The sequence below is a fragment of the Alligator sinensis genome, unplaced genomic scaffold (genome assembly GCF_000455745.1).
Source record: "Alligator sinensis unplaced genomic scaffold, ASM45574v1 scaffold115_1, whole genome shotgun sequence".
Taxonomy (NCBI): domain Eukaryota; kingdom Metazoa; phylum Chordata; order Crocodylia; family Alligatoridae; genus Alligator; species Alligator sinensis.
This window is the reverse complement of record NW_005841895.1, coordinates 583,877-595,886: the sequence shown is the minus strand read 5'-3', so window position 1 is coordinate 595,886 and position 12,010 is coordinate 583,877. Positions and strand designations below refer to the sequence as shown.

The window sequence follows — 12,010 nt, the reverse complement described above, 5'->3', positions numbered from 1 at the left end:
CGCGGGCCCGGCGTGGAAGCGGGCGCGCTCTGCCCCCCGGGAAAGGCCTGGAAACAGACTTGTGAAGGTCACCTGGTTTATTAACCCGCTGCAGATGCTGGGCGGGCACGTGCCAGCTGCCCCCTCCCCTGGTCCTTCCCTTCTCCCAAGTTCCCTTCTTCCCCGGAGGTCAAATCTGCCAGCCACCTGCCGGGAAGTCCTCAGTCCCTGTCGGGCAGCTGCTGGCCTCTGCCTTTTTGTGGGTGAGGAAGGCAGGGAAAGGGGGGCACCAGCCTCCCCTTCCCTAGAGAGGGTTTGCCCGGCAGAGCCAAGGAGCAGGGTGGCAGCGGTGGTCCTTCCTGACATCCAGGTGCTTCTGCAATTCCAGCATTGAAAGCGTCTCGTGTGTGGCAAGTGATCCGTCTCTTGGGGAGGGATGCAAAAGTAGGGAAGACTTCATTGCAGCTTTGGGATTTCGCTGGGCTTTGGGTGTCAGCACAGTCTTTCCTCACAACGCAAAGACCCAGAGAGATGCTTATTCGTGCCAGTGAGAGAGCCGGTGAGCAAGCAACCTGTGTTGCAAAATCATTCTAGTGATCCTTAATAATAGCAAAATTGCTACTGACTTGAGGTGGTATCGGGCCTCAGGAATGGCTCCTAAGTGCCTGGATTAACTTTCCTGAAGTCAAACCGTTTTTGGATGGGACAGCTGTGGAGGAGCTGAGAGCAAGGAGGTTGGGCAGGCAGCACCCATTGCCTGCACTCAGCAGTGCACAGGTGTAAATGTTCTCTCATGGGGTGTAAAGGCAGAGCTGCTTTGGCATTTTTTAGAGCCCAAGACTTGTGCCCAGTTACCCAGCTGCAAACTGGTACCTTGTTACCCATATGGCTGGATATGATGCTAACCACAGCGCTCTCACGGCCTACAGAAACTGGTGTGCTGGGACTACCCTTTGCAGGCAGGTCTGCTGGACCTTTCTGGTGCATCCACTGGTGTTGGGCTTTTGCTGCTGTGTTCACCTCCAGCTGCCTACAGTTATTCCCTCATAGCTCAGTGTGACTGCAGTCTCCAGGGCATTGTAGCAAGGTGCACGCTTAGCTTCCTTTTGCGGGGCAAGGGCCTCCTCTCCACCAGTTCTGAATGGATAACTAGGAGAGCACGGGGGGGGGGGGGGGGAATCCTGCACTAGCAAGGGGATAAGCAAGATGATTTACTGGGGGTTTCCTGTTTCATCTTCCCTACATTTGACCATATGAGGGTATTTTAAACTTTCTGCTGTACAGGAAACAATCTCTCAGTAGAGGGGAGGGCAAAGCCGTCAGTACAATTTTCCAGCAACACCTGTTTCAACAGAGCAGCTTCCCTTTCCCTTGTCCTTCACAAGAATCATCTCTGCTCTATGAAACGCAGTCTAAACAAGGGCTGCTGAGGGGAGATGACAGTGAGGAGTTCCAGAAGTCAGGATGTGTAGGTGGCATGCAGACAGGCCAAACAGCTCTACTACACCTATTCTCTCTAAAATACATGTGCTCCCTCTGCCGGCCAAAGGCAGTTATAGTTCCCCTGTAATATGATTTTTCCATGTAACAAAAAAGGGCATTGTGAAGGAATGCAGAGACCCTCCATTCAAAGCATGGGGATTTAAGCATGAAATTGCAATTCATGTTAATTGGATTCACGGGGCTCAGACTCCAGACATGACCAGCTCTGTACAACATAAGCACTGTGGCAAAGAGGGGGCCTTTTTCCACACACACAAATCTTTGCAACAGGAAAATGTGGGAAAAAGAAGTAGGCATGCAGTGTGCTCAGTGCTAAGTGTTGAGGAGAGGGTAGCCATTCTATTACTTTGTCCAGCAGAACTGGTTCATTTATAAAATGTAACTGTAACATATTAAATAGGAATGAATGGAATTGTTGTAAGTAGATAACCCTGTCAATAGGAAGGTTTTACAGCCTGTTAGCTAAGTGCTTTACCTCCAACTAGCTGCAAAGCGGTAGCCCCACCTATCTAGCTAAAGCCACATTTTTCTCCCTACCACCTCCTCATGACCAAGATATCTATAAACTCCATCTGCCAAAATGAAGGGTGCAGTCTGAACTGTCTACACCAGTGTGTAAGCAGTACCTTTATCTGAAAACAGGCAACATGCTTACAGGTCTATGGAATAGGAGACTACACCCAGACTTTAGGGGCTGGTACTTGCCCTTGGGATGTTGCTACAGTTCACTAAATGTTTTTGCAGCTTCCTGCAGCTGGCTTTACTAGAACAGCTGGCTTCCAGCTGTTTATAAAACCAGAGGTGGCAGAATGGTTGAGGCAGGGGTGTCAACTCACCATGCTCCAAGCCAGATTCTGGCACAGCCCTTACCTTGCGGTCACAGATGGCTATGTCCAACAGGGCCCTGGATTTTGCAGCAGGCCACCCCCATCGACCCCATTCCCCAAATTTCCCAGCTTGCTGCCAGATGGAGCAGCTCTGCAAGCCCTCCATTTGACTTCCCTGGTTCAGGAGTAGGTACAATGGCTACAGCTGAATTGGAGGAAAATGATCCAACTGCAAGGTGAAGATGATAGATTATGTTTGTCACCATTTCTAATACAAACAAGGTGTGCTCTACAGGGCTTTTGTGCCTTGGTAGAGATTGTTAAAATCCCAGCAATGCAACAGTTGGGGTGCAGTGTAAAAATGTCTTTGCAGCCACTACCCCCATCTGGCAGAGCCGTTACCTTTATCACTCCCTCCCTGGAGTATGAAACATGCAATACAAAATGATACATGTAGGAGAGAGAGTGTGAGAGCACGTGCACGTGTGCATGCAAGCACTACCGCCCCCAGTGTGATGCTGTTCCTTGCTGCTTTTTGCCACTGGACAGCTTTTGTACTGAAACTGAGCAGCTTGACCATCAGTCAATTTACCACTTCACATGTCAAACATCAGGACACATTTTCTTGGTGTTGTATTCTTTATTTTAAAAAGTTACCAATGGAATTCATTATTTTGATTCCAGGAGCAAAGTTGACTCTGTTTAGATGAGGACAGCTAGCATCCCCTTTCATCACTATTTTTTAAGGTAGAGCATGGTAAGGATCCCCAAACCTCATAAGGTTGATCTTTGACTTAAAAGGAGAGGAGGGGAGGGGAGGATAAGAGAGTTTAATTGTATGTTCCCTTGCTTCGTGCTAACTCTCCTTTTAATCCCATTTCAGTGCAAGACCCTGGCATTTCACAGTTCCAGGGCTGGCCAGATTAAATTAACACCAAGAATGGGCATTTGACCACAAGGTCAACAACTGACAATGACTGAAAGGTGCCCTGGCAGAGTACTCAACCCTGCTGCAGAGATACTGGCCTTGATTTAGTAATGAAACTAAAGATGGTTGAACAATGAGGCTATATTTAATCCAAAATTTCTCAACACAAAACCACCAGATGAACAAAGGTTACACAGAAAACCAACCCACTTGACAGTTAAGTACATACATAAGGGGTTGCATATTTTTATGAGCAGTCATAAGACACAAACATCACAATCTGTTTTTTATCTACTTTCTCTTTGTTCATCTGCTAAAGTAGCAGCCAAGGGCATGTTAAACACTTTTCTACAGTAAAATATCTATAAAGAACTGGAATTTGAGTTTTACAAACTCTCTCATACCGTTGCTCAATTTGTCACTATCTTTGAACAGTTGTATGAATACGTATCACACCAGGGAATGTATAACCTACAGTTGTCAGGTTAACAGGTGCAAAGACACAGTTGCATGCCCTCTTTACATGCTGAGAAGCCAAACTGAAGGAATGCTGCTCAATTTTTTTCCCCATAAGGATAGCTCAAACATTGTGGTTCCCAATTTATTTATTTCTCACCTACAGCTAAATTTGCAACCCACACCCAAACCCTCAACAATACACTGATGAATTATTCAACCACTTAATCCCCTTTCAATTAAGGGATGATCTAATCAGAGCCACCATCTATATTGCTACTGTTAAATATAAATGATTAAACTCAATTAGACATCAGAATTTGGTTTCTTTTTCTCCCTCCCCCTTTTTATCGTAAAGGGAAAGTTCAAGCTTCTGTCCGTCTACCTCTAGACTCAAAGCAGTGCAGCATAGGTATGAACATTGTCCATGGCAGTCAAAAAAAGGCACAAATTCTGAAAGATAGGGAATCCAACAGGAGCCCATGGGAAAGTCAAGTCTGATCAGCTGGGCTGGGGCTGCCCTAAGCATTTGGTCCATCATTTTAGCATCAGCAGTTATGTGGTTTTAAACAGCAGTTGGAGATGTTTCCTCCAGCTTCTCTAAACTGATGATGGTACATGCCAAGGAATGTAATGAGCAGGGATAAAGCATTCCAGATACAGCCAGTTTAGTGCTCTCCTGAAGCATCCACTCCTGCAACTGTTGGAGAAGGGCTACTGAGCATTAGTTTGACCCAGTATAGCATTGTTTTGTGTGGCGGTGGATGCCAAACCCCTTTACAATTTAATTAAGATTTCATTCTAGCTAGGTCTGAATTATGCTCATCTCAAATGGTGAGCTGCCTGGTCTACACTAGCACTTGAGCCACTTGGTTCTAATACTTGAGTGGATCTAATGCTACAAGACTGCACACAAAAATACTTTAACATTGACTGAGCTGTAGCCTCAATTAGGCTTAGTGATGCATGATGGAGCCAGCCAGAGCCTCCCTTCAGGAAAGATGTGTAAGGAGAAAACAGGAAGGACTGCAGAGCATGATAAATCACAAAAGTTTCCATGAAGAGAAGGTTTTATAAATTATATGAAATTTATTGATATCTTGTCTTCAAAAAGTCAGAACAAGACAATTTAATTGCTTAGCTCTCAGAAACATTGTCAAGATGACATGGAAGTGCACTTAGAATACTAGAAGAAATGTGGAATAGAGTCAGGTGGTGACTTTGGGCTCTAGCCAGAATTCACAAATTCCACAGCTTCTACCCAAACACTTCGAGAACATAATGCCAAAAAGCACATGGTACATGTTCAGAGCATTGCATGAAAAAGTTTTCAGGATTTGACACACAATTCTCAAGTAGATTGCACCTTCTGATGGATCTAAACTGGTCCATACCAAATGAGTGAAAGCACATAAAAAAAAAAACAACAAAAAAAGAAAACTAAGCCCAATATGAAATGGTTTATACTTAATTTGCCCAGCCAGTGTGGGCAAGCTCAAGCTTCAAACAAACCACTTTAAGCTGGAACTTTTTACTGTTCTAAAAAGCAATTTGAAGGTCTGGTCAAATTACAGAGCCCAGCACAGTGTGAAGATAATAGAGCTTCTTAGCAAGCTGTTTTAGCCTGCCTCGAGAACTCAAGCTAGCTCTGTATGCTACACTACACTGTAGTCTGCAGGCCCACTGGATACAGAAGCCTTAGCTAGGACCTCACGAACCTGAAGTTCCTTGCTGTTAATTTGTGAATAAAAATATTCAGCCTCAATACCCAAAGTGATTTCTAGAAGGTAATACCAGCCTATCGTATTCATACACGTAGAAAGTACATTATCTTTGCATATCATTTTGAGTTATGTCTCTGCTTTCCTGTCTACTCTTCGGGTGTTCCTTTCAAAAACAATACCTATAATAAACATTATATGAACACTATATTCTAAATACAGAATCATCCACTTAAATATTTCACAATATAGCTGAATAATTTAAATGAAGCTCAGGGGTTCAAAATATTTTGTAGAATTTGTAAAAACACAAATAGTGCTTAGGAAATGCTAAAGATCATTAATCCATTTTACTATCAGACGATCTTGAGGGACAGAAGACTTGGAAGCTAATAACCACATTTTAGTTTAAAAAACAAATCGGATTCCTAGATGTTCTAGTGTTGAATCCCTCTATCAAGTGAAGGCTTGCATGTTATGCTTAGTAGCTTAAGTTCTAGAAAAGATCTTAAATTGTCAGTTCAGGACATGAGATAATTATTACACGTGACAAGTACATCATGTGGATTTTTAAACTAAGAATTTTTGGATGCAGAATTTTACTTTCTAGACTAGAAATGTTTTAACCAAAGTATGATTATTTAAGCTGGTACATAACATGCGGGTACTGAACCAGGTATTATGAACAAGTTTCTTATGCAGATGAACAGAACTACAATGAAAATACAAGTTTTAAAGATTCATCATTGAGGCAATGTACTAGGTTTAGTTAAAAGACCAACTACCAGCATTAGAAACGCTAAAGAATGTGTAATCACAGACATTCCAGGCAGTCTCAAATGCAAACCAGTTTCTGACAGTTGCATCTAACAGACTAACAGCTTCCATAGACCAAAAATGCCAGCGTATCTGATCAACATTTAGGAAGCATAAAGATAAGATTTTTTTTTTTTTTTTTAAATAATCTTCACTTGCCAGTGTAGGCCATTCCCTCTCAACAGCAGTTCCTCTGGTAGCACTTATGTTCTCATCAAGTAAGAATGGACATAATGAGCAGACAGACACAAGGGTGGGGAAAATGAAAAGAGGCAACAGAAATACAGAGGAGACAACTGGCTAAACTTAGCATGAAAGGAGCAGGAATACTAGCCTCACATGGCTGAGCAGCCAAAAAAACCTGTTTTGATAGTGTTAAGCAATGACATGTAGAGTAAGAACAGGAGCTGAGGCCAGGAGACTGGGACTCTTCAAAAATCTTCCTTATTTATTTTTGGATGCCTGAGTTCATCTTGGACTGTGTAAGGAGAAGTGTGAGGGATGCTGGGAACTCCCCCTAATGGAAGCTTAGTATTACAGTTTTTCTCCTACTTAGTTCATTTATCCCTCAAGGACCGTAACAAAACCTGTGCCATCATATCATCTTCATCAGCATCATAATCCTAAGGACAGAAAAGGCAGAAGTCATTAGACTCTTCACTTGATTTCACTGTTTACCCATTACAAACATTTAACAAGTTTAAGAAGCATCAGACTTTCAACAGAAAGCAAGCAGAATTTTACCCAACTCCAGAAAGGGATACATTGCCCCTATTAGGAAGGTATCTACATGAATGGCTAAACTACACTTTCAAACAAACACAGCAATCATTCTGCTATATTCTAAGAGTTTTATAAGGAATTACATACCACAAAAGTATCATAGGAAAACCGATGCCGCCTCTGAAGATGATCCATGAAATTGGCACTCCTGTAGTTGGGATCTCCCCATGGCATTGAGGCACAAATTGGGCAAACCTTTCAAAAAAGCCACAAAAGCCAATGTTGAATTCCCTTCATGTTCAGCTGGGAAGCACACCCTCAGAACTAGAGACCTCTTTAGAGGCCTTTCTTATTTCATGGCAATTTTTAGCACGCATATTTCCCTCCTGAAGTCCAGGGTCTTTGCCTCTAAGTAACCAATTTAAAAAACATTAAGAGAGGAAAGTGCCAAAGAAACAGAAAAAATGCTTCTATACGATTGTGAAGCTTATGAACACAGTTCATATAACCAGAATTTCACTTTGTATGCAAAATGAATTGAGAGTGTTTTGTCAAGCCACAGAACACTACATAAACCAATTGGTTCCTCAGATACTGAATTAACATAATTCAGAAGATTGTGACTTTGAAGTAAGACTGGTAGTTTGAGCCTCCAACCTCTCGTGGAGGGCAAAATACTGAATTAAGTTTGATTTCTAAAATACTTTTAGAAACCTTCATTTCTACAGATTATAAAATATCTGCACACCAACACTCTTGTAGAACATATTGATGTCTTCATAGAAAAAGAGACTGTGATTTTGTAAATTAAAACTAGAGAAGTTTTTCAAAACTACACCCCAATTATTAATTGTTAGAGCCAAATTCAAGTTTTGCTGCTTCTATTCTACTTACTGCCATGTCTGTAGGTAAAGATCTGTGTAAATGCTTGTAACAATATTACAAAGTTTACACATCAGACAGTGTTATATACTTTTGCTTAGGATTTAGGGAATGGTACATAAAAGGCTTGGATGTCAAAATTTCATTCCAACATTACCTGTAGCTTCAAGAGGTTAAGATGGCTAGTTTAGTGCACATGTTTTTTTAAATGCGAGCATAGGCACTTAAAAGATGCTTTGATATCTTTCTGAAAACTTGTCTACCTCCCCACAGACTCCTCGAGAAGCGTGTTTGAATTTGCCCAGATCTTCAAAACAAGAGTAATATCCAAACATTAACATTTTTGTATACACACAACTTTATTCACAAGGATAGTCCTATTTAACTCAAAAGGAATACCTGCAGTTTAAAATCAGGCATACACTTAAGTGTCTAAGGTCCCCGAGCAGAAATTACCAAGGGACCTAATGCTAAAACTAGCTTCAGGCAACTGGCATATTTCTGCAACACCAGCGTTATATTGAATCTGATACTGTAAGCATTACCACTTGTTTTGCATCCATGATGTGGTACTTTTTGCAATGTTCAACTAGTCCTTCCTGATCAAGGTTTCTCTCACTGCAGTAAGGACAAGGAAAGGTAAAGCGATTTGGAACATTCCTGGGGTGGGGGAAAAAAAAAAAAAAAAGATTGTTTACATTTTAGAAAGTTAATACCTAATGAGAGACTGGCTACTCATGGTAATTTGAGAGAGAATATTTAAATACAGAGCACTTAGGGTCACCACGTATTGTGTGATATATGAGCAAGCTGAATTTAAGAACTTGCTTTTTCTATCAGTGAAGAAATGACATCTCAAAGGGCAAAGTTAATACTGGCAATTACAGTTATTCCCTTACAAAAATATCAAGTTCAGCTTGCTTTCCTGGTCTGCGCCATTTTTATGAAGAATATGAAAGTTTGCCAGATAGTCTACAATATGGATGACCAGTTCAATGTAGTCATTTCTCATTTCATTTCAGTAATTAATCAGAGACAGAATAACAAGTTTAAAACTAAATAAAATTTAGATAGCCTTACCCAGGACCCTGATCTTGTAGTAGTTTGTGCATGGGCAATTTAAGTCAGTAGAGCAGTGCGCCTGGGCGATATCATTTCTGGTATTAGAGCCTAGTTTAATTGTAATACATCATTAAAAGAACTACTCCCCCTAGACTAAATGAAGAGCTAACAGTCTTTGCTTGTACTTTCACATGCTGCACAAGAAAGTGCCTGCAACACACCAAATGCACCAAAACATATAAAAACAAATCAGGAAAGCAAGCTTTGGCATTAACTAAAACTTCCACCATCAAAAATCTTTACCCAACAACCTCCCTGTAAACGACTGGAAACAGAAATACCTGGTGTTACAAGGTGGTTCTTTAGTTACAGCTTTCACACCTTCCATTATATAGTTCTGGTATTTTGAACAAGAAGCTGCATGACTGCGTAACTTTGAAAGGTACATCTATGCAAACAAGAGACAGAATGTGAAGGTTATTAAGGTTAAGTAGAGGAACTGCAAATCACAGGAATCAGAAAACATTCTGTTCGGAGAACATTAAAATAAGGAAAACTGAATGTTGTGGCACAAGGCAGTCCGTTCTGAACAGAAGCTACTCACTAGGTTAACATGCTACTTGTGATACATTATGATATAATATAATGCTTAGACTCCCTGTTCACCCGAGTACCATAATTCTTGCTTTTTTTCCCCTCTACATCAAAAGGAAAATAAACTAATTTCTACTTTGTACTAAACCAAGCCAACGTTCCAGCTCTGCCTGCCATTCTTCCCTGTTATGGGCTCAAATAGAGACAAGCTACTGAATCATTAGCCAATATATTGTATAAAAGTAAACACAACAGAGTATTAGGCCAGATGTAAATTAAGTGTGCTAGAAAAATGCTTATGATCACAAGCTTACACTGTAACCATTTCTTCCTCTCATAGGGTACAATGATTCTTTGCTAAACAAAATGTTAGTATTGATATGTCCTACAAATTAGGGGTGCACCAATAAAGATTTTTGGGGGTGATACTGATGGCCAATTATTAATGAGCCATATTGGCCAATGCTGATCCGACTGCTAATATGCAGCCCGCCAACATGGAGAGCAGCGTCTGGCTGGTAAGTCTGCTTGGGCGGGGGGGAGGGGAGGCAGGGAGGAAGGAAGGGGTGTGGTGGGGAGAGAGTTGAGGTCTCTGCGGTAAGGGAGCCAATGCATCAGTGTACCTCTACCGCTAATGTTATTCTGATTAATTGCAAAGAGTATATAAGAAGATTTTATTAAATTTAGCAACTCGTTTCTCTATTCATTCTGATAAGACAAGTGTCAAACTGAGAAAGAAACCTAGTAAGAATTCTATAACTAAATAAGAATTGAAGGTATTTGAATACTGATGCTTTCCAGAACTCTGACAAATGTGTGTGGCAGACTCTGGTAGAAAACAGTGGTAAATCTGGAGGGTTTATATTTTATTCAGACAGTAAAATATGGAGGCTAGTTTTTTCTTTTATGACAAATCAACCTTTTTACAAATTTGAACACTTGCATTTTTTCTAGTACCCAAGAGTCAGAAAACAAAACTGCCTAGAAACGAAAGTGAAACTGGCTAGACCCAAGTTACAGGAAATGCAGCATGAAAGGCAAGCCATACAATTAAAAAAAAAAAAAAGTTTTAGTTGGTAGGAATTTGTATAAGGTATATCTAGAAGGAACCCTATCACGTTAAGGATTTTTAACTAATTAGCTTTAGCTTTATCTGGTGGAAGCGAGTTCTACGTTAGCTATTAAGCTATGCTGACTATCAAAAAGTCAATTGGTCACGTAGCAGAGTAATAAGGAGATAATCAATGTTTGTTATTTTTACAGCACTGCCATCGTAACAGCAGTGCTCTTTAATTTCTACGCTGCAACGTCTGAAGTCTGGGCTCTGTATTAATAATATCATGGAAGGATAACATTTATGTCTACAGATTACATATTTCCACAGCATTAGACTCTTATCTGTACAGCAGAAGCTGGAGAAGACCCAGATACCAGGCAGCACCACCATAGCAAACTACCCCTAATATACTGAATACAATTTCTAATAACTCTATCAGAAAGGTGCTTCTGTCAATAATCAGTCCGACAGACTCTCCAGACAGGTTTCACTTGATTTCTCCCGGGACAAACATTGCATTTATAAAACAGCATTCTCCCTGCAGAAATGTGCGCACACAAGTTCCCATGACATCTTTACATTGCATGTTTGCTGCATACTTCAGTTCATTAGCTGATTACTTGCCCCTTTATTTGAAGTTCACGTCTCAAAGGAAGAAACAGAAGACAAGGTTGGGGTGGGGAGGAGGAGAGGACACTGGTGTGCTACCAAGCATTATTTAACAACATTAAAATCCTGATGGCTGACTCTCCAGAAGGCTGAAAAGAAAAAAGTTATTTTCCAGGTGTGGCTAAATAGGGAATCGTGTACTGAAGTTTTTAAATGCTTTCATACTTTTTTATTGCAGCCACTGCAAGCAGTTTCTGTCATTTCAATTTGTTTTTCCAGATCCAGAGCTGTGCTGCCAGGAGACAGGGTACTACGGCAGACTCCACACACTGGCTTTTTCGGCTTAAGACATTCCTGCAGGCATGGAGCGCAAAAACTAATAGGGAAGAAATACAAGGTTTCTAAAAACGCATGCTGTAGAAAACACCTGCACCGTTCCCAATGAGAGCATCACGGATATACCTTAAATTTGGCCAATAACGAAAGGGAAGTCACAAGGGACAACGCACATCAGAAAACTTCACCCTACCTATGTCACACTCACAAGGGACAAACTGGTATCGAGGGCTGCGTTTCAAGAACAAAACAGCTATCGGTAATGTTAGGTGCAGCCCCGTCCCTTGGTGCTCCGGCCAATTTATGGCCAAAGTGTTTCCTGCTGGAAGGTTTGGGGCTTCAGAAACATCCCACGCGAGCAACAAAAGCCGAGGGCGGCAAAGGGCAGGGCGCGCTGCCCTACAAACACAGGGGCTTTCTCATGACAGGAATCCGAAACTTAACTGGCAACAAAACCCGCCCCTTCCTGCACCGGCATACCCCGCCGGGCTTGGGCAGGTCCTGCGGGACAGGGGGG

The 12,010-nt window shown here is 41.5% G+C and overlaps 1 protein-coding gene across 1 annotated transcript in view; it reads right to left on the bottom strand.

The window, feature by feature from the left end:
- Positions 1 to 3,359: 3,359 nt before the first annotated feature.
- RNF114 (ring finger protein 114) overlaps positions 3,360 to 12,010 on the bottom strand; it is a 14,174-nt gene continuing 5,523 nt past the window's right edge. Inside the window, exons 2-6 of the mRNA XM_014517171.2 lie at positions 11,383 to 11,533; positions 9,239 to 9,345; positions 8,381 to 8,495; positions 7,101 to 7,208; positions 3,360 to 6,853 (exon numbers count right to left, since the gene is read on the bottom strand). Of these exons, the coding sequence (XP_014372657.2) occupies positions 6,788 to 6,853; positions 7,101 to 7,208; positions 8,381 to 8,495; positions 9,239 to 9,345; positions 11,383 to 11,533 (547 nt within the window). The 3' untranslated portion in view covers positions 3,360 to 6,787. The remainder of the gene's footprint in view (positions 6,854 to 7,100; positions 7,209 to 8,380; positions 8,496 to 9,238; positions 9,346 to 11,382; positions 11,534 to 12,010) is intronic.